The sequence below is a fragment of the Culex pipiens genome, chromosome 3 (assembly GCF_016801865.2).
Source record: "Culex pipiens pallens isolate TS chromosome 3, TS_CPP_V2, whole genome shotgun sequence".
Taxonomy (NCBI): domain Eukaryota; kingdom Metazoa; phylum Arthropoda; class Insecta; order Diptera; family Culicidae; genus Culex; species Culex pipiens.
The window spans coordinates 119,076,734-119,099,971 of NC_068939.1; the positions used below are offsets into that span (position 1 = coordinate 119,076,734).

Below are 23,238 nucleotides of genomic sequence, written 5' to 3' on the forward strand. Positions count from 1 at the left end.
CTAACCGGGGTCGACTGGGATTGAACCCAGGCCAACTGTGGTGAGAGGCAATTACGTTTTACTACTACACCACCAACCCCGGCTAAGACCAGGAAAAATCTCTCAAGCAAAATTATTCATCGACCGGATTGTTTTCCGGCTGGAAGGCATCGCGATTCAGATTCAGATTTGCAGCAGCATTAATATTAGTTTCTTCTTCTGAGCATGCTGTTTTCTTCAAATTATTTATTCGTCCATTCGTTCAAAATCTCCAACCATGTTTTTTATCGGGCGTGAAGAGAACCTGCCTGTGTAGATCAATCGGACCGCGCACTGGACTCACAATCCAGAGGTCGCCGGTTCGAATCCCGGGGCGGACGCAAAAAATTCTAAGTGTAAATATAGGTATTCGGTGCCCTCTCCGCGTGCCCATACCTTCACACTTAGGAGACCCGGGAGGCGGAGTCTTGTCGCAAAAAGAACGATACACGCCTGTGGATCCGTTGACGAAACCGCAAGGTTTAAGAGGGCCACATTATAAGGTGTTACGTCGATCCCGTCCGAAGAGAACTGGTGACGCCGTGTTGTTGAGACATTTGACTTCTGACTATCCGGCGATAGCAGCAGCGGCTCCAAATCTTCCGACGGCTGGTACGGCGTTGGGATCTGGCGAAGAAGCTTTCGAAACTCGTTCCGAGAGATGTAGATTGTTAACGAGCCTGTTTATCTTTCGGATCCTTTGGTTTCTTGACCCCTTTCCTTCCTATCTGCATACTAGCCTTATAGTTTCTTTTTCTCGCCGTAATTTTTGGACGCCACCCTTGTTTAGTTGTTTTGATCTAGTACTGCACCATCTTTGACATTTCGTGGTATCATTTTCGCGGTTTGTTTACTAACCGTGCGCCGCCGCCGCCGTTATGTCACAACAAAAGGCACATACGGCGCACAAACACATGCCAGAGAACCAGAACTGTCATCCGCGGCAGTCATTTTCGCTAATCGAGCTCAGAATCTCGTCGCGGTGCGTTTTGCTTGCTTGGAGTGGAATTAAAATTCGCAAAGTGAAGGGTTTTGTGCAAAAGTGTTCGCGGTTCAGTGCTTGCGAAACCTCCGGAACCGGTTGCTTGGATATTTGGCGGCTGCGGAACAGAGGTGAGCTTGGTCGAAAGGAAGGAACGCAAAATTTTCCTCGGAAATGGAGGGCCTGCGACTTTGGCTCGAGGAAAAGCAATTAAGGCTTGCTCTCACTCTGAGCGTATAAACACACACAAGGCGTTGTGACTAATTAGCATAAACGCAACGCGATAGTTGGAGGCGGTAATCATAGCTCTAGTTAGTTTAGGAATTCCAAGCGGGCTGGGCGGCCGAACGCCGCAGGGGGGGATAAAGGAGTTTTGCTCTGCCTTCATCTTTGTTTAACCTTGAATGTTTTCCTGTTTTCTTTTCGGGGGTGGTCAAACGGAAGCCTGCTCGGGTGGTGGGAGGGGTGGCCTAGTGAGGTCTAGTGGGAGTGGAAGTGCACGGATTATTCTGAGAAACCGACAGGTTGAGGCTTTGAATGTTATTCAGCGATTCGTAAAATGTAAACGAAATTGCAGGGATGAAAACAAAAGAACGAAACGCAACTCTTCTAAAACTATTTCAAGCGTCATCAGCCTTATTTTGAACTTGTCTACTACATTTCTGTTTAATTTATTAAAATAAGCATTCAAAGAGCAACTTCTATATTTAAAGTAAATTTTGACATCACAAGATAGCTTGTCTAGCTCAAGTAACATCAATATAAAGTTCGTACAAACTCTCCCGGAAACATAAAACGTACTTGAATCGGAAAGCATGACATTTCCGAAACTTGCTCCTCGTTGATGGTAACATTTCTATTGGTCTGTGCCCTCATGTAGTCCACAGTGAGTCAGCTTCTGCTGATGGTGTGACAAAAAGCAGGAAAATCCTGCTTTCCACACCCACCACTCGATCGGACCAAGAGAGCACCCTGCTGCGAACTTTGGTTGGCTGGCAAAGTTTTCGTGTCCCACACCAGAGACGGAGAGAGAAGACTATAATTATTGCGTGTACCATGCTGATTTCCATTACTAACAGCAACAGCTTTCTATCATCATCGGTGGATGATAACCACTTAATCAATAAAGATGACTTGTAGTACTTTTTGGATAACAATCCAAATGTTTCTCGGAATATTGCTAGAGTGATGTTTCTCGAAGATGTTTCTCGGATTATTGCTAGAGTTTTGTTTTTTGCCTTTCTTACTAAAGAAAGGTATAGATTTTACTTTATGGCTGGACGTCATTTTCATCTTCATAAATAAGACGATACAGCAGGAATATTAATCGGAAAAATCGCTAAAAAAATCACACTGCATCGATTTTCGACGCTCTATCGATTCATCTTGACAGAACTAGTCTATCTCCAACCCTCGAATTTTGAGAAAATAAATTCCGTGGAGATCGAGTGATGTTCGTATGTGGTAAATTTTTGCCAAATTTTGTGTCGCGTCGTTCTCAGCTCCCCTGAATCCGATTTTGATTCTTCTGAATGCAGATGAAAGCTAGTGTGCTGAACTTGGGCGAGTTGCCGCTCAAATTTCGAAATATCCATCTGTTTTCGGATGTGAACAGACTTTTCAACAAAATACACAGTTTTCAAATGAAAATATGGTCAAAATTTTTAATTTTCACAACAAAGAAAGGTATAGGTTTTACTTTAAGGCTGGACGTCATTTCTAAAAGGCGGAGCTTTTAATAAAACAATCTTTATTGAAAGAGGTTTGAGAATAGAATGAAAATTATTTCAGGTGACACCTTGTCGGTGTCCTATGATCGTTGTCATGCAGTTGTTAGCGGTTGCCACCAAGCTGCTCGCGGTTGCCACCTAACACCCCCGCTCAATCGCGGAGTCCGAGCTCGGTCCAGAGTGCTTCGAACTGTCCGCGTGCTCGTCGGCACATGGATCGCCTTCTTGATTGGCTACCGGTCCACGTTGTAGACCTCGCCCCGCTCGACTCCAACTCACTGTTGATGCCGTTCTTCGCTTCAAAACTTCAATCGTCGACGCCAGGTTCTTCACGAATGCCTCAGTGTTCCGTGCGTAGACAATCAAGACGTCCTCGTTGGAATCTGTAATACGTCCACCAACAGTATTTCTGCCAAACTGTGTACAATGGTCAGGGAACTTACCCGGGGTTCTGCGCTCCCGTTCGCTGCGCCTCGTGAACCCTTCTGCTGGGCAGTGGTCACGTCAAACACCATGTCGCGTTTCCCGTCCGACTTCCTTATCACGGTTCTCGTCTGCTTCGCTGCTAGACTCACCCCGCACGTGCATCGCCTTGGCCAGTTCTTGATCTTGGGAAAGCTCTCCACCATCTCGTCCCTCCAGAGGTTTCTCATGTTCGCCTCCTCAAGATGGCCAAACCGACGGTGCCACAACTCGTAATCGTCGTTCTTGGATGCCATCGCAGTAGCACGTGTGCCACCAGTTCCGTCGTTCCGATAAACATCCAGCGCGTACAATTGGCCAGATTGCCGACCGTCGCACACCACGCGTCCACCTTTTTCGATGGAAACGATGCCACCGGCGATCTTCACCTCCATGCCGATGTCCTCGAGCCGCCGCACCGAGAACAGAGCGCACTGCAACTCCGGCACGTACAGCACGTCGTTGACTACTGCATGTTGCCACTTCCCGTTCAGTAGCATCTTCACCCGCACGGTGCCGGCCGACTCTGCAACCAGCGATTGGCCAGATTTGGCCACAGCAATCCGCACGTTCCGATCCAATGGTCGCAGCTCCGCAAAGAGCGACTTGTCTCGCACCATGTGAGCCGTTGCTCCGGAATCCAGGTACCACTCAATTCGTCCGTTCATCGCAGCAGGCGACGTCGAAAAAACACCAGCGTTGTCCGTAGCAACACCAAACGCGATCTCGTTTTCGGTCGTCACGTTAGCTCCGCTTCTCGGGTTTCGCGCTAACCTGCCGGACTTGAATTCTGGCTCCCTTTCGTCAGATCGTCCATCGGGGCAGTCAGCTCGCTTGTGACCGGGCCGGCCGCAGCCGAAACACCTGATTTCCCGTCTCTTTCCCACGAACACAGACTCACCCAATCCTCCATCTTCTGGATCCTGCGGGGCAGCTTGCGCGTTCCGCTTGACCTGCTCGTCCAGGACCCTTTTCTTGACGTACTCGAGCGTCAAGTCCTTTGGCTCGATCGTCTCGACCGCCGTGATCAGCGCGTCGAACGATCTCGGCAGAGCCAACAGCAGCTGGCAGACGATATCCTCCTTCTCCAGCTTGACCCCGGCCGCCTTCAACTCGCGTAGCAGCTTCTCAAACTGGAGCAGGAAAGCCGGAACATCGCCTCCCTCCACCAGCCGTAGCTCCTGGAACTGCTTCTTCAAGAAGAGCTTTCCAGCGATTCCGACGCGTTCGAACACATCGCGCAGCGTGTCCCAGATCTCCTTGGCCGACCGCGCGTCTTTCACGTGGTCAAGCTGGTCTTCGGCGATCCGATTGACCAGCAGATTTCGGCAGCTTCGATCCTTGGCCACCCGTTCCACCCGCAGCGCTCGCTTCCTCTGCTTATCGTTCGCCGAGTCCGATTCCAACTCCGCCAGACCCGCCAGGTCCAAGGGCGCTTGAACACAGTGCAGCAGGCCCTTGTCCTCAAGCAGGACCTCCATCCGGAATTTCCAATTTCCGTAGTTTGTTCCGTTCAGCAGCCAGATTTTCTCCTCAGCCATCTTCGGGCAAATTTCTTGAGAAAACTTCTTCAGGCCAAAACGTGAACTGGGCCCATAACCTAAAAGGCGGAGCTTTTAATAAAACAATCTTTATTGAAAGAGGTTTGAGAATAGAATGAAAATTATTTCAGGTGACACCTTGCCGGTGTCCTATGATCGTTGTCATGCAGTTGTTAGCGGTTGCCACCAAGCTGCTCGCGGTTGCCACCTAACAATTTCCATCTTCGTAAATACCTATGTCGATTCAGCATGAATTTTAATCCGAAAAATCGTCAAAAAATCACACTGCATCGATTTTCGACGCTTCGTCGCCAAGTCGCCAAGTTGTCAAGTTGAGCTTCGAATACTTGCGCGAGAATGCTGGCGCATATATGTTTTGGCTTGACTTATACTCGTTTGTAGTAGCTTGTCTACCGATGTGTCCTTCAACATGTAAGATATTCGGTTTCTTTTGCTCTTTCCGTTTTTGCATAACTTTCCAATGTTTATGCAAAAACTTTTTTGACATAGAACATTCATCCGGGTACAAACAATTTGTTTCCCGTGTGCTCCTTAAATCGCCTTTAAGTAGGCTTCATTTTGTCGTGATTTCGTAAGTTTATTTAACAGAGTTCATTGGATTCCAATAGGAGCGAGCTTTCAAAGCTTCTAAGCATCGTTTTCAAAGTTTTCAATGCTCGCGACGCCAATGGCTATCTACCTAAGGTTCTCGCGGTTGAGTGTGTAGTGGTGCGGTTGTAAAAATAGCTATATCTGACTCTCTCACTTTCGTAGATGCTGAATGATAAGCTTCCCACTGTGCGGTTAACTCGGTTTGCTTTGCGCCTGCTTTGTTCGGTTTTTGGGCTCGTACCAAAACTAGAAAACCAAAACCGCGGTGTGTGTCGTCACTTGCGCATTGGAAGCTAGCTAGGCTAGCGTTTGTCATAAACGCTTTTTTGATTAAGAATTTGTACGATTAAAAATATTCTATTGGTGAAAATTGCGTTTTCAATTTCTTTTAGAAAACACATCATTCATATTACCTTGCTTTCATTATAAGATTTTTTGTATCAAGTCGATGTTGTGAATTGAAAGAAGTTATATTCTTTAGTTAGAAAGGCTCTATCTCACCCCTGGTGGGATTAAATTTGAGTTCATCGTAAGTGCTCGTCTGAAAACCTACCAATGAAATCGAGAATATTCTCGATGAACTCAAATTTACGAGCGATGAACTCCAATGCTTGTAATAAGCGTAATAAGTAGGGTTAGTGAAATTTCACGATTTCGCGGACAGCGTGAAATCCGCGAAATTTGTCTTTTTCGCGAAATCCCGTGAAATTCATGTTTGCGTGAAAAATATTGTATCAAACTCAAATAGGAATAAAAATAATCGGAAGAACTTCTGTAGAATCAAGCGAGTGAATAACCTTGTTACATTACTAACATAGGGTTAGTGAATTTTGACGATTTATGTTCGCCGACGGTATAAAACTCTTGAAATTTATCAATTTTCTCAAATATATTTTTTTTTTCAAATAGCATCATAATAAATATTTCAACAATAAAGACTATTTAAGTAAATTTTATTAGTTTTCAATTGAAAAGCTTGATTCGAACCATTTGAAGAATTGTTCAGGTTTTTCAGTATTTTAGAAACTAACTAAATTTATTAAAATACTACTCTTTTACTTGAAAGGTATAATTTCAAAAGAAATTAAAATAATTCAGCTTTGTTTTATTCAAAATGAAATTAAGAGTATTTTTTATCTTTGAACCTTTAAAAAAAATTCTGAGTACTGTTTAAATAATTTCAACGATATTTGATTATTTATTAGGGTGGATGATTCTCTAGAAAGTTAAAAATAGCACCTTTTTTGTTTTCTGTTCTAATTTTGAATAAAAATTTCTATTTCGTTACCAATTATATAATTTTTGCCTATTGATTTTAAATTAAGCTTTTGAAAATGGAGATGAAAACCTTAAAAAATATATTGAATGGACTAATTGTCGCGGAAAATTGAAACTATTTTACTCATTTTGGCTGGACAAGAATGTTGAATCTTGCTTTGATATGAAATTCAATAAAATGTAAACTGATAAAACAGAAGCAAATCAGCGAAAACTTTTTAGCTTTATAAGTCAAATATTAAAAAAAGCAGTTCAACAAATGATAATACGCATGCTTACATTTTGTTTCAAAATATAAATAGAGCCCATCCATTAACCAGATGGAAACTTTTTTGAAAATAAGGACATTTTTTTGTGCCAAGTTAAAATTTAGTGAGGATTTTTTTAAGTTTATTGAAGAATAATATTTAATGAAGCTAAAAAGTAGTTTTGTGATTTAAACATAAGCTTTTCAGAGTTACTTTAACATTTTTCACGTTCCGTGAAATTTGCGTGAAATTTGGTGTTTTGAAATTGAGGTCCCCGTGAAATTTTCTATTTTTGAGCGTGAAAAATCACTAAGCCTAGTAATAAGTAACAAACAGGAATCAGGGAGTAGGAAATATTATTTTTTACACTGAGATCTTTTCAAACACGCACGAAGCAAAATGTTCATCGTTCGGTCAAAACGTTCATCGTTTGTGCAAAACGAGAGAGAATTGAGAGAAAAATGTCCATTTCCGGTCTCTTTTCGCTCAATTCTCTCCCATTTTTCGCCGAATTCGTTCATTTTCATTTTTTGTTCAAATGGACGAGAATTGAGCGAAAAGAGACCGGAATTCGACGATAAATGGGAGAGAATTGAGCGAAAAAAGACCGGAAATGCAAATTTTTCTCTCAATTCTCTCTCGTTTTGCACAAACGATGAACGTTTTGACCGAACGATGAACATTTTGCTTTGTGCGTGTTTGAAAAGATCTCAGTGAAAAAAATAATAGGACGCGAATGTCACGAAATGAACGAATTCGGCGAAAAATGGGAGAGAATTGAGCGAAAAGAGACCGGAAATGGACATTTTTCTCTCAATTCTCTCTCGTTTTGCACAAACGATGAACAATTTGCTTCGTGCGTGTTTTAAAAGATCTCAGTGAAAAAATAATACACTCACACAAGATTATGTCGCGGCGGAGAGAGTGAGAAACAATTTTTGTTCCTCTCTTTACAGGCGCTTCGCTACCCAGTCAAATCAATCCGAATTCTGAAACGGAATCTAATTAGAATCGTATACAAATTCCGTTTCAAACGCAACAACCGGTTCGAACACGGAACCGGTTGTTGCGTTTGAAACGGAATTTGTATACGATTCTAATTAGATTCCGTTTCAGAATTCGGATTGAGTTAACAGTCTGGACCCGAAGCCTGATTTTTCTGTTACATTCTTATTGGAATTCCATATAAACTGTAACGGGAACAGCAGGCACCGGGTCCTGACTATTAACTGGGTAGCACGGCGTTGCACGTTGCACCAGAGGTTTTGTACGCCGTGTTTACACTGCGTGCAATTCTTTTAGTGAGCCGTTCGAGAGAACTAAAAAAATGTGGTTTTTAAGAGTATTGCATCGAAGTTTGTCCTATATTTCAACAAATCAAACCCGACAAAACTTTTTTTTACGTTAGTTTTGATTCTTGTCCGAATTACCAGAAAATTAATTGCAATTTGTGTCATTACATTTTAGTTCCTAGAATTTGGTTATTGCCCTGCCGGCGTGCTCCACAAGGTCGTCTTGTGACTTTCATTCGCACATTTCGGGCAAATAGCTATGGCGCGTCCGCCCGAAACTAGTTCATGGTGGCTCCTCTGCGCTAACGGCATCACGCGAGGAAATAACGTTGACAATCAATTTACGGAATCGCTGCCGGCTGCCATGCACGAAATCCGACGAAAGAGTTGTTACTCATTTATATTTAATCTGCAATCTAACAGGGCATTTTAACTGCGGCAATTAATTAGACGAATTTCTCTTCCTCTATTGCAGAACACAACTTGAGCCAGGACAATCACGCAGCTTGAGCGAGGTCAGCATCCTTTGGTGAGTATCTCAGCCATCTCTTTGGCACTAAATCAGCCCTTAAAGTGAGAATGAAGAAGATTGCATCGCGCTGTACAGAAGAAAGCAAACGCTGCCGAATGAACTAATTGCAAACTTTAGTCTGATAAACGCCCGTACGCAATTATCTTTCTTATCAACGACGACGACGAGGAGGTCCTACAAGCAATCAATAATTGTCTACCCTCCCTAAAAATACCACACCGACGTTCAGCGACAACAAGTTGCTGCCGAAAACAACAACTCAACTCACGCGCGCTCAGTTGCCTCTTGCGCCTCGAGCAGAACACAAGAAACCCGTCCGCGAAGACTTGGTCGCTCTTTATCTTTCCGCGCGCGTACCCCGTTGAAGTTGCGTTCAGTTCACGGTAAATCGTCGTCCAGCGAACAGCAGCAGATCATCGACCGGAGTCAGGCCGCCAAGGCCGCGTGTTGTTCTTCCAAGTTGTGGCAGGTCCAGGTCGAGAGAAGCAAGTTTTTATTTTGTGTGCGGAGTTTGTGTTGAAGTTGAAGCACGATGCCGAACGCCGTCAACGATCATCCGATTGGCAAACAGAAGCTCGCCCCGAGGTTCAACCGGTTAAAAGGTACACAAATGATCCGGAAAAACGAGAGAAACAAAAGTTTGCTGCCCGCTTGAAATTCGCCAATAATCTGCTTGCCCACATTAAACAAAAGTTTTACCCCTGCTCGAAAACTAGAAAAGCTGCTAGAAGTGAATGTACTAACCCTTAGCCATTGCGATGCTGTTGTTGAGATTGAGATATACTAAAACCTCGCGTCACGAAATCGCGTGTGGACCACATGTCGCGGTGCTCGAACACACGCTCACGTTCAATTTGTTTGATAACAGTGAGACTAGCGCTCTTGATAATATGGCGAAGACGACGACGACGACGGCAATCTACCGGTTTGTTGACGCACGCGGTCGACGTCGTCACGGCCCAGATTGATTCTGGCCTGGCCTGCGGTGACGTACGTTCGTGTGCGCCAGTCAGCAAGCAGGGTGCGGGTTGTCTCTTTCTTCCGTCAATGCGTCGAGGAGGAATGCGATTATTGGGGAGTGTTGGATTGAATTAAATGGAAAAAAGTGCTTTTCGGCGAGCAAGTGGTCGCTTGAGCGAGTTTGAAAGTGATTTACTTTTCTTTAAGAGGGGTTTTTTTTTGTTCGGGGTTTACCATGGATGAGTTTAAACCCTCCACCGACGACGTGCCTTCTGAGAGGGGATGTTATAGACATCACACCGTCTTTTCAGACTGAATTTACTAACTAACGGGACAAACACAGAACACCCAGAGGAGATGGGCGGGAATCGAACCCGGGCCCCTTAGCACACATGAGGGATCGGCAGCCGAAGCCGCTAACCACCGCGCCACGGGGTCCTCGAACAAATGACAATTGTGACAAATGACAAAATCAAGTTTGATAAAAAAAAGCTGTGTGATCTGATTTTATCATAAAGATGCTATTTGGGTAATTCTCCGCCAACTCACACAGCAGTTGCCCCGACCCCTCTTCAATTTGCGTGAAACTTTGTCCTAAGGGGTAACTTTTGTCCCTGATCACGAATCCGAGGTCCGTTTTTTGATATCTCGAGACGGAGGGGCGGTACGACCCCTTTCATTAGATTGGTCCGCCTAAGTAAAATGCGCCAAAAACCATAGAAAACAAATTTATGAATTCAGTGTAGTAGGCTTATGCTTTGGGAATTTCCCTTCAATGTTGGTTGATGAAAATTTTTAGCTTAAAACTATTTTTGAGCCACTTAAAAAAAAGTTTTTTCGACTACTTTTCCAGGGTGTGGGGCAGAATGGAGCCACCTTAGAAAACAAGCCATTTTGTCTAATAAAACGTTGGAGGGAGATAATAAATGATTTAAGGGACCTTTCTAACATAGCTTTCATGAAGTTAGACCACTTTTATGAAAATAGTCACTTACCAAAACAAACATTTTTGAAAATAGTTTTAATATGTTGAAATAAGACACTATTTTTACAAACAAGCATCAAAACAACTAAAAAATCAACTCATGTTGCATTAAACGTGATTTGTGAAGCTACCATCCATTTATTTCAAATTTCATAACTTTTGATTGTTTTTATAAGGCAGGAAAAGGGCTTTTTCAAACAATCTAACTTTTGAGAAAGCTTATTTAAGAACCTCGAAATAAACAGCATTTGCGTGGTTTTGTCAATAAATTTATATTTTTGTTCATAATTAGGTTTTACGCCGACTCGGTTTTGAGGTTAGAAATTTGATAGCTTGGCTGCACTGTTTACATTTTTTGCACGTGTGTCTCTGTAAAAATGTGTGTGCGTGTGCGCTCGCGACGTCACGCTGTAAAACCTAATTCGTCCTTTATAAGACCCTTGCCTTACAGTTGGTTTAAATTCATTCTAAAGCCCAAAACCAAAGGTGGCCTATTTTGCCCCATGGGCCATTCTACCCCACCCCCCCCCCCTTCCCCCCCTGCCCCTATATCAAAATTTTTGTAATTGTCTGCTCTACAACTTTGTAGAACATTGATACACTCTAAAAAAATAACCCTGCAAAATTAAAAAAAAACATGACATTTTAAAATAATTTTTTTTATTTTTGATTTTTTTTAGTTCTCAGCTTTTTCAAAATATTTTTCACAGGAGTGCTTTTTTTACTTAAAACAAATATAAGTTACATTAAAACTGAATGATTTTCGAAAAAAATACCGGCATTTGCCTATAACTTGAAAACAGTGTACTTTATCAAAAAATGTGTGCAAAGTCATCTTCGATTTAAAATTTGATTTAGCATCTAAAAATGATTTTTGAAATTTCGTTTGACAAATTTTCGATTTTATTCGATGATTTTTTTTTCTTCAAAATCTCATATCATTCTCGTGAAAGATGCATTTTGTGTCCCCCAAAATATATTTAAAAAATCGATTAAAAAGTCATATAAAAACATTCAAAATTGTGTACAATTTTGTAGAACATAATTACACTCTGAAAAGTAACCCTGCTGTTGCCACCGGGAAATGAAATTCAGTCAGAGACTCCTTAGCAAACTTGTTTATTTCGTCCTAAACGTTGCTTTTAAGCTATAATATAAATCCATACATTGGTACAATGAGTGGGATTGGGATTCAATGGGATTCATTGGAACTTAAAACGTTCTGGGGCTTACAATCTTGATGACCTGCAGATAGCCATCACCTTCTATTCTGACCAGCGATGGAATAATCATCATCAAAAGAAAATCATTGGACGTTCATCAAGAGAAAAAATCCGAAGGGAGCATGGCTCTTCTCTCTCGCGCACGAAAGATCGGTAAAAGGAATCTAGAAAAATCATCATCTTGATTATTCGGCGGAACATCTTTTTCACTACAACACTCATTCGCAAGTGTAACGTTACACGTCGAAATATGACCTGTCACATTTTGTAGATGGGCAATGTGTGTAAACAAAGTGGAATAAATATTCTTTAGTGGTGCTGACAAGAAACTCACAAAAAATCATCCGCAGATTGATTTTCTTGGAGAATTTCGGGAGCGATTTTCTTTTGCGTGATTTGACTCCTTTCTCTTTCACGGGTGAAGAAAGTTCGCTAGCAAAATTGGGTACTAAAGCCCTATGCCAATTTTTATGTACAACGGTACAAAACACGATTAAAAACCATTTCTGATCACTTTTTTTCATTTTAATGCACTTTTTTTTTGACAAGACAACATTTTTTCGATGGATCAACTATGGTCCCCTTGGAACGACCTGTCAAGTAGGAGCTTTTCTGTCAAGAAGGACCGCGAGGATAATTTTCCAAAATTGATTTAAAAATCCATTTTAAGCTCTTTATGGTCGTACAAAGGGTCATTGTACTCAGAAAAATAAGCTTTATCGCTGTGAACAATAATATCAGCAATCTAAGCTTCATTTTAGGACCCAATTGATTTTTTTGCGATTATTCCATCCCTGATTCTGACAGATCAACTTCTGATTAGTGCGATCCTAAACAATATTTGTACAATTCTAAATGGTGGTTGAAAGGGCATTACTTGTCAGTAGTTGGACAAATCATCTTAGTTACTTACAATAAAATATCAGCGAAATAAAAGGTTGAATTAATAATTAGATATTCGATAACCAAATGCCCTTTGAGAGCTGCAAGATACTTTCATTTTGATTTCCAGAGTTTTTTTTTGAAAAGGTCCTATAAGCCAAATTTTTATTTTTTGCTTTTTGGGTGTTTTTGAATACCCCTGACTCAAGGCGGTTCTAAAACACCTAAAAAGCAAAAATAGAAAATTTGGTTTATAGGACCTTTAAAAAAACTCCCGATTTGAACTGTTTTATATTTTGCTAAAATTCTATTACCTACAGCGAGTCGAGAGGTCTTCAGGTCATCGCAGGCCGTTCTCCCAGTATATCAATACCTGCAAAGTTACAAATAACATGAAGTTTTTTTAATTTTAGCTGTTGTTCCAAGGAGTTGGTGCAGATTCGGGAATTTGTGATTTTTTCTCAATAGTCGGAAATCCCAAGCATACTTGTTTCAAAGTTACTTCCTAACTCTTAAATAATTTTGCAATATTTTGTACAATTTAAAATTAATTTCGTCTTTAGCACTTGACTTTGGTTCTTTTCCATAATTTCAGGCTATTTGAAAATAAAAAGAATGTTAGGAAATTAATAATTCAATTTCATATGATTTTAATGGCATGAATTTTACAAAAAAAAATCATAATATTTTTTTTAATCAAATGATATTTTTAACTAAGTTTATCAAATAAAAATTGAAATCTAACTTTAAACAACAACAAAGCTAGCGAAAACCCAATATGAAAATAGAACTTAATTTCAACGTTAGGACCTGTGTGAAGATATGTTACATTAGGGTGTAATATGGTTGCATGAAAAAAAAAGTTGACCGAATTTAGTAAACACAGCTCTTTTTAAGTTCTTTTTGGGGTCCTAAACAACTCCCCAAAGTTTGGGAACGATCGGTTTAGTCCTCACTTTGCGCAAAGCGATTCAATTTTCTATAGGAATTTGTATGGGATTTTTTGTTGGATATTGATTTTTTATAAAATTCACGTTTCACGCTGTACTAAAACCGGATCCATATTCGGATGCTCTGAAAGGTGCTCTACAACTTTCCCGAAGAGAGTATGTGGCTAGCTTCCCCCTGATAAAAGATACAGCGTGCTCAAAACTGGTCTAAAACGTGTTTTTTGCTCTAATTCCTCATCATCTCAGAACAGGCTTAAAATCACTCGAAAAATGAACTTTCTAATTCGATCCGTCTTGGGGTCCCACAAGACCCTAGTTAATATTATGATGTTTTGTAAAATACTTCAAAAGTTATGCTAAAAAAACGATTGATCAAAAGCCCCCGGAAGATTGTATAAAGGGTGGTTTTTGTAAGATAATTTGCAATGTTATACATTTTTAAAAAGGAATTTAAAAGCCCTTTCCAATGAGCCTAAAACATCGAAGATCTGACAACACTATCAAAAGTTATTAGCACTCTCAGTAAAAAATTGTGTAAATTTGGAAAGTGTAATTTTGGAAGGTTGAATATTACCTCTTTTATGATGTAATTTTACCTCAATTTAGACTGAAAAAGCGACATTACAACAGAAAAGTGGTAAAATTACACATTTTCAGAGGTAAAATTACACATTTTTTTCTGACATAAAAGATGTACCCCTTCCCAGATGTAATATTACCATGATTTTTTTTTTCTGTGCTTAACACTTAAATTAATACGCTTTTTGGAAGCCGGATCTCAGATATTTCGATGGAAACGATGTCCGGATCAATCTTGCGACCTATCGTTGTTCATTTTGACAAGCTCTGCAATTGTTTAGAAAGGCCCAAAAATATACAAAACGATCTAGTTGTTGTAAAAGGAGAAACCTCAGCTAAAACTTATATCGCTGGGCAAAAAACTATTTAAAAATGCTCTTTTTCAAATTGAAATTAAAAGAGTGAAACAAAAAAGACCAGCGAGATATTTTCAGCAAATGTACTCTAGAATGTGTACTTTCAGATGCTTCCAATAGCGAGGTCAAACTCCACCACCTTTTGTAATTAAAAGACGCAACTTTTGGTACCATAACATCTATAGGTCATCGCTGAAATTTTAAAGTTATCGCAGTTTTAGTGAAAAAAGTCGTTTTCGTTATTTTCCCATTTTTGCGCGTGGCGCGTCGAAAAATCCAGTTTTTATTTTCAAAAAATCGTATCTCAGAGTATCGAAAACATAACTTCACCATTTTTTGATATGTAATGTGAAATTTTCCGAGGAATCCGATAAAAATATTTTCAGACATAGGCTCTTTGGTCCCGAGACCTTCAAAACATCATTTTAAGTTTTCATACGACCTTTTCAAATGTTAAGCAAGATTTTTGAAACTTCTTACTATTTTTCCCAAATAGCCAAACTAATCACCTTTCTTTTGCGTCTAGGACAGCTAAAATCGGATGAAATGGCGCGGAGATAGGATTTTTTGAAAAAAGTGGTTTTTGCGAAAATCGACGAAAATTGCCATTTTTCGAACCACCCTAACACGGCGTAGGTCACCCTAATGGCCAAACAAAAAATACGGGTCTAATTATTTCGGCCAAGGATCCCCCAGAAAAAATTGAGCTCGATCGGAGAACTTTTTTTTCGAATCATGCTGTTTTCGTGGGGATATCAATAATTCTCCATCTATCGATGAATTCTTCAGTCCCTTCAATCTGCATACTTCAATTATCTTCATTCCTCGAAATTTTCCCTTGCTTGAAGGATCTCTTCCTCGACGGTCCCTTGGATTCTGTTTACTTTAAAAATCTCTTCCGGTTGTCAATAATTTCACTATCTCATGGCTTGCATAGACATTTTTCTTGGCGAAACGAAGCTTTGAAGGGTGTTTGACATTAGTTTGTTTTTGTTTGATGGACGTTGCCATGATTCTCTCCCATCGCTGAGTATCAAGAAAAAATATTTTCAATCGAGTCTTCATTTTGCATCGTTCTGTAAACTGATGATTCTCTTCCTCGACGGTCCCTTGGATATTGACAACCAGAGAATCGACTGTATAAAAAGCGACCCTTAAACCTTAACCGATTTGGCTCAAAATTGGTCCTAAAACCTCAAATCAACATTCAAACAGTATTGAATTTGACTTCTATCAATTCTCAATGTATACATACATCATGATGAGTAAAATTGGCGTATACATCATTGTTTGTTTGCTTAATAAAATGGGCCCCAGAGCAGTTTTTTGAAAAATTCTTTCGTCAGGAGGTAGCTTTTAAGATTCTTTATCAGACTGTACAATAAAATTGAAAATGTCCAAAATGGCGTATACATCATATCGCCGTAAAACGGCAGTCTTCCTCGACGGTCCCTTGGATATTGACAACCAGAGAGTCGACTGTATTAATAGTTTCAAAGCTTATCTCATTACCTTTCCAACGATTTATAATTGCCCTAATAAAATATTTAAAATGGCTGAGCTATGCTAAAATTAAACAATCAGCCTTTTTTACGAAAAACGCTTGTTTTTTACTCCATTTTTTGACTTTCAGCTTGCGTATCTCCGTAATGAACAAACTTAGAGCTTTGAAAATTTGGATTTTTCTTAGCTAGAATGTTTACTTTCGAGAAAAAATACCAACAAATATTTGGAGAAGGTCACTTTTTTGAAACTTGGTCACCCAATGTACCATAGTGCACTGTGTACTGATAAAAACACATTTTTCAATTATTTTTGCATTTAAGCACACAACCTTAACTAAACTGATATTTTAGGGATGTTTGAAAGATAATATCTGTGCCATGTTTTGATTGTGATTTTTTTTTAAATTAGGTTTGTTGAGAAGCGGGGGGAGATCGAACCGGGCACCGGTTCTATGAGCGGAGTGGTCAAATAACAATAAACTTACATCTTCGGTATCTTTTTACAGCCGGACGAATCCTTCGTTGCCCGTGCTCCCGCTTGCTCAATAAGTTTTCAACTTTTGATGGATTTCCAAGCGACAGCACGAGCACCACGTAAACAATAACTAACAATTAAACTGACGTGATACAGGGGGCGTACGAGGGACGCGTTCGTCGCAACAAGGTTAATTTTTGAAGATTTATAAACCCTGAGGTATCTTAACTCAACCGGAATTTATCAACATGGTTAAACATTTGGACGGAATTGCCTTCCGAAACATACTTATACAAATACAAAAAATTCTAAGTAAACAAATCAAATAATTATGTTCTATTATCTGTTATCGACAATCATGCTTCATCGATGCGTGCATCATCCCACTAAACAAGCTAAAAATCCCGCCAACGTATTCTCCTGTGTATCGATTCCAATCACAAACACGATCCGATTTGGTACATTGCGTGACTGGTGCATGAACCCACACACCTTAACTTAACCATTTCGAAAAAAAAGAATCTCACCTTGTATACCTTCCGTATTAACCACATCTCACATTTTTCGTGCGTTTATTTTTCTTATCTATTCCCTGGCGCGCGCTCACACACAACTTCAACAGTGCTAAATATAATCAAACTGGCCACGATGGATAAGATGAAGGAAGCGGAAGGGGCCGGTGGCGTGGGAGGAGGTGGAACTGCGGGTGGCGGCGGCGGCGGAACCACCGAGGGAGGAGACGCATTTCACAGTGAGTTCTACAACACGGGCCGCATCGGCCGACGGAACGCCCTGCCGGACATTCTGGGCTCACACTGCACAACCACGACGGCGGACCTGCCGACGCAGCTGGGCGCACTGTCTACCTCCGGTAAGTTGGACGCGCTGGTTTCATGTGGAGTTCGTGCTGGTATTCAGCTGATATTGGAGTTTCAATTCATCGTGAAACGTAGTTTGGACGTAAACACATATTCATATTACAATTCATCATGAACAGTAGTATAACTAGGTTATACTACTATTCAGGGTGAATTTGGTTCATTGGAAATTCATGCTGAACACTAGTACTGAGCTCGCCAAAAACAATAGTAAGCGTAAATCAACGTTTTACGTTGATTTTTCCGAGCTTTTGGTTGAAAGCTTTGAAACATATCGATTCCACCCACCCCAGATTGTCCCACCAAAGCACCCAACACCCAGGCCGGCAGCCCGATGGTGTCCAATACCGCCACGACATCGGCGACCGGCGGTGGCGGGGGTGGCGGTTCCTAAAACCCCCACCCTCCGCCCCCTTCTCTTTCGAGAGCTGCGATCTTTGCTTAAGCTAAGGCCCATTTGATTTGTAAGCCAACATTTTACTACGACAAACACAAACCAAACAAAGCAAAACAGGCCATTTTAGAGCGTCACCCTGCTCGCGGGCACAAACACGACAACACGACAAAGGCGGATGAACTGTGTGAGTTTTGTATGGAATTAGCAGTCTGTTTTTTCGTATTACAAAAAAAAGAAAGGGATAAACACACACCACACTCACGGATCTCGTTTTAGCTAGCAATCAAGTATTTTGTCCAAGCAAGAAAAAATTACAAAAAAAGTGCGAGTGCGTCAACTGACTGAGAACAATGTTTGAAGCGTGAAACATCACAACATATTATTTATGAAACAAAACAAACAAACAAAACAAGCATTGTATAATTTTTGTGTTTTTTGTCGACCAAAGAAATTGTTACGTTCCCGTTTAGGTTGAACTGTTCGCTTTTGTTTTTCTTTTGGAGAGGAGAAACAAGTGCAGTTATCGGGCAACGACGATTGATGATCATCGTCACACAGTTGAGTCAAATAGTAGTACCGCGTTAAAATTTGTAACTCTTAGATTTGACATTAAAATGTAACCGCAATTGCCATCGCTGAGGCGTTGAAAAGGATTCACGCCGATCAAGGAGATTACTTGAATTGTTTATTTAAGGTATGGAATAAGCAAGCTAGAACAAAATGGTTAAGCAATGACAGCACCACTGGTTTTTCTTAAAATCCAGCTATAGTATCCAGAACTAGATCTTGCTCGTATTTCTTTAGAGTACAAATTAGTTTCGCTTAATCTTAGTTGTGTTTCGCTGCGCAGAAGTAAATTTACTGCTTAGCATGTAGTAAGTTCTATTGATTCATGATCCTTAATATGTTCCTTAAAAATCAAAGGAGTCTATTTCAAAAGCTGTTTTTTCTGTTGGAAACTGAGGGAATCCCTTTATCAGAGAAATTTAAGTATAAAGGCTTCAAATGGAATTACTTTTTCAATATAATTCGATAATGTAACGGAACTAAATCCTACTACAAATTTTTAAGTACACCCAAATCTAGGACTACAATCATTCAGTATGACTGCCACGTACTGACACTAATTTTCAGTAAAAACTGTCCTTCAATGTCAGCATATTTCTCGTCAGTCTTGATATAGGGTTTTCTAGTCGAAAATTAACACCTCTAAAGCTGGTATTAGACTATGACAATCAAACAAACAAACTCACACTTTTTTCGTGTTTGACAGTTTGCCGCAACAACTCAAAATGTATGGAGGCTGACGTTTTTGCAAACAAATTCAGGCTAACTGTCAAAAAGTGCAAGTTTGTTTGTTTGTTTGTCATAGTCCAATACCAGCTTGAGTGCCACAGAAGTTTGTTTGTCTGCATAAAAATGTGCTTTCTCTTTCTCGCAAAAGTAGTTTGTCATGCCTCATGCGCCTTATCGAGAAATTGAAAAGAGAGATGTGAGCCGGTAACATGGAGTGAAACTTTTCCAGCTATCATGGAAAACTTCACAGAAAGATTGACTCCATGTCGCACTTTTAATTTCTCGATAGCTGGTTTGACAGTTTGACAGTTAACATATTTCGCAGGAGCAGTGACAGTTGGAAGTCGATCTTTGTTAGCATCAAGGCACTGTGACGAGGAGTTCGTTATTTTTGAGTGAAATTATATTTTTGTCACAGGGCCTAGAAATCTTTATTGAGTAATGTTTGAACGCCTGTCTTACTTAGAAAATGTTTTATTTTTTAATATTTTACAAAGAAAGCATTTGATAAATTGATGCAATTTGAGTTGCCAAATAAAACTGCACTCGAAATAGCGAACGCAAACTAATGAGACCATTTAACCGACGATCAGGATGAACTGTTTGTTTAAATTTCCCTTCGACGTTGTATTCAGAGTGAATTACAAGTTATTTTTGTGTCTCAATTCTGCATGAACAGTTGTATATGATTTTCATACTTCAATTCAATGTGAATTTGGTTAAGCGAATATGTTATGTGCTAATTTGCCAAACGTCGGTGGATGTTAGAAAAAAATATAAATTTATTTGGCAATTTTAAATGCTCTATTGAAAAAGTAATTTCAACATTTAAGAAGCCTTTAACACATCAATTTATAGATTCTTTAGCTAGTGGTTGGGTCAATTAGAAGTCATGTTAAATTAAACATTGTATAATCAAATCCAACATTATTAAAATTTATTCAGCAGATCTAGCAAAGCGCGCAAGCAAGGCTATAGTTAACAAGTTATTATTCAACAAAATAATAATTTAAAACCAAAACATGCACATACATCACCATTGTTCCTTAGTGTTAAGAGTACCTTAGTTGTGTGAAAAAAGAAATCAGAAAAACAAAACAAATCTCGTTTAGTAATTATACAATGCAATTGCGTAGCAATTCTTCTATATAGCAAGATAAGTTTCAACAAAAATTACCCGTACTGAAAAGAAACCAACAAACAATCCAGCAAAACCATAACTTCACATCTTTCGTTGTTAAGTCTAATCAATGGTTATCAAACAAAACTCTAGTTAAACTGAGCTCTGAGCTGCCGCTGGTCATATTGATCTGCGATCCCACGAGGATTAACGAGTTCAAAGTGGTTTGACTTTTTTTTCATCTTCTTTATTTCGCGTTTCCAGCGAGAGAATGCTGCAGGTCTTAGTCGTAACGTTGGGTTGAATGACATTTTTCTTAGTATTATTACAGACCATCCCCATTTGCTCCGCGCGGCAACAACCGATCTGGTATTCAGAACGAAAAGTTAACGAAAACAATATTTATTGACAGTTGAGTAGTAGCAGCAGGTTTGTCAATTTTGGCACGTGCCACAGGATGATCCCTTTAGAATAACATGCCATCTTTTAAACGATTTATCGCCAAATTTCGATTGGGGAATCAAATTAGAAAAAGCAAAATACCGTAATTGAAACTAAAAAAATAAATACGAAATTAACTAAAACAAACAAACGTTTTCTAGCCTTTTCCGGAAACTGTTCGCCATCGAAATTGTTTTCTCTCGACATTTACTCCAAACTTTTGGAAGCTAACGAATTTTCTAAACGAATAATGTTGTGCGTTGTATATATATTTTTCGCTTTGTTTTTCGTTGTAGTAAATTTCCACAAAATTCAAAATTGATAACGAACAATCGCGCCGCTTAGAAAAAAAAGCATTCTCTAAAAGTAGCCAAGCTCGGTCCACCAAGCAGCAGCTGCCGTAGTTTGCTTGCTTGCGAGAGGGAGTCAAATATTTGGGACAAAAGATAAATCTTATCATCTTTCGACCTTTTCTAACTTTTACATCATACTTAAAGGCAGGGAAGATAGATAGAGAGAGAGAGAGCCACACGATCAAATCTTATTATATTGTGTCAATTGAAATGAAGCAAACAAAAGAAAACAACAACAAGGAAATTTAAAAACTTATTACTGACGTAATAATCTCAAAAGCACGTTGTGAGAAATTGCTGGTAGAAAGAAACCAAAAGAAGAAAACAAAATTTATTACTAAGCACGAAAACAAAAAGCATTCACATAAAGAAGAAGTGAAACAAAAATTATCCAATGAAGAAGGCAAGCATTTTATATGTTGACACCTAACCAAAATTAACGCTATAGGTAACAGTTATATTTATATATTTACATAATTACAAATTATTTATTGTCAGATAATGAAGTAAGGAAAAAAACAACAACAACAACATTATTATTACACGATACGTTTGTGAATAAAGATCATTCAAAAAAGAAATCACATGAAATCAGAAAGCGCGTTTAAGGCGAAACACAGTGGGCTCAGTTCATTTATGGAAAATATGAGAAATTCCTTTGAATTAGTTTATTTCATTCACTTTTTTCTACAAACATATATTATTCACTCATATGCAGTTTTTGTGCAGGATTCTTTCACTTTTACTGAGTTCTAGTCGATTCCCATATTTTCGATTTCGCTGATTTTTCGAAAAAATGCCAAACTTTGAAGGTCTGTACCGAGCTCCAGGGTGCTCTAAACTTCAATGTTATATATACCAAAAGATGCGCAAGGATCTAGCCTACACGCCAGTGATGTTTTTGGTAAGCGCATTCTTGGCCAAAGTATTCGCATTCGTTTGAAAAAAAGTATTTTTACGGGTTAAATCCCATTTAAAATTGAAGGGCGGAGCGCCACCTCCTGTTACGTTCAATCAAGCTCATATTTGAGATTTGGGCTCAGTATGCTCACCGGAACAAACCCCTGAATGCCCGCCAAAAGTCATTTTTGTTACATCCTAATGGTTATTGACTATGTGGGAATCCTTGTGAAGTTACAGCGGTTTTAAAAATAAAAATGTTGAAAAAATAGGTTTTTTGATGGTTTTTTGGGAATTTCTATATGACAGACTTGATTTTTCAGTCTCGAAAATATGTTTACTGGAAAGCTCGTCCAATTTCCAATGTCATATAGAAATTGCCAAAAAAAAACATCAAAAAACCTATTTTTCAACATTTTTATTTTTTAAACCGCTGTAACTTCACAAGGATTGGACTTAGGACAATAGTCAATATGGAGACATTTATGTAAAATTGTCTGGATAACAACAAGTTTGTCTTTGACCACTTTTTTATACGAAGCAACGGCTTCGAGATATAGCTATATTTAAATTACGAAATACAAAAATATTGAAAACACTTACGCCCTTCTCAAATGTCATTATCGAGTGTAACTGGCTCCATATACACAAAAATGGCTTATAACATGTAACATGTCTACAAAGTTTCATTGAAATTGGGTACAACCGATTCCCTATTTGACATGGAATTGCTCTTGAGTAATTTAGTTTTTAATGAACTCTTAGTTAACTGATATTTGTCACTTTGACAGATGATTTACTGAAGTTTCAGTAAAATGGTTGTCAAAGATATGGAAGATTCAGCAATCGTTGCTGATATTTCAGTTATCAAACTTTGATTTTGCTTGTCATTGAAAATGTTTCCAGTTTACAACATAAAAAGCTCGGATAATCAGCAAATTCGACGCCAACATTTCAAAAAGCACCATGTGCAAATGCAAAATTTCTGGAGTTTTTTTTAAAGGTCCAATAAACCAAATTTCCAGTTTTTGCTTTTTGGGTGTTTTTGAACCCGCCTTGAGTCAGGGGTATTAAAAAACACGCAAAAAGCAAAAACTGAAAATTTGGTTTATTGGACCTTTTCAAAAAAAAACTCCAGATTTGAATGTTGAGCATCATTTTTCAATTCCCATTTTAATATAAAAGAAAAGGAGATGTTCTAATGATAACAAGCGATGAAAAAAAGTTGCTTTTATTGAAACTT

General features: G+C 39.3%; 1 protein-coding gene across 2 annotated transcripts; it reads left to right on the forward strand.

The window, feature by feature from the left end:
- Positions 1 to 908: 908 nt before the first annotated feature.
- Positions 909 to 21,676, forward strand: LOC120413935 (cAMP-dependent protein kinase inhibitor beta-like). 2 transcript variants are annotated; one of them, XM_039574933.2, is made up of 4 exons: positions 909 to 1,131; positions 8,639 to 8,692; positions 17,233 to 17,481; positions 17,782 to 21,676. In XM_039574933.2, the coding sequence occupies exons 3-4, from the start codon at positions 17,259 to 17,261 to the stop codon at positions 17,880 to 17,882; spliced, it is 324 nt and encodes a 107-aa protein (XP_039430867.1). In that variant the 5' UTR covers positions 909 to 1,131; positions 8,639 to 8,692; positions 17,233 to 17,258; the 3' UTR covers positions 17,883 to 21,676. The 2 variants fall into 2 exon arrangements, with proteins under 2 accessions (XP_039430867.1, XP_039430866.1); XM_039574932.2 differs by lacking the exons at positions 909 to 1,131; positions 8,639 to 8,692 and adding an exon at positions 8,708 to 9,297.
- The last annotated feature ends 1,562 nt before the right edge of the window (positions 21,677 to 23,238 follow it).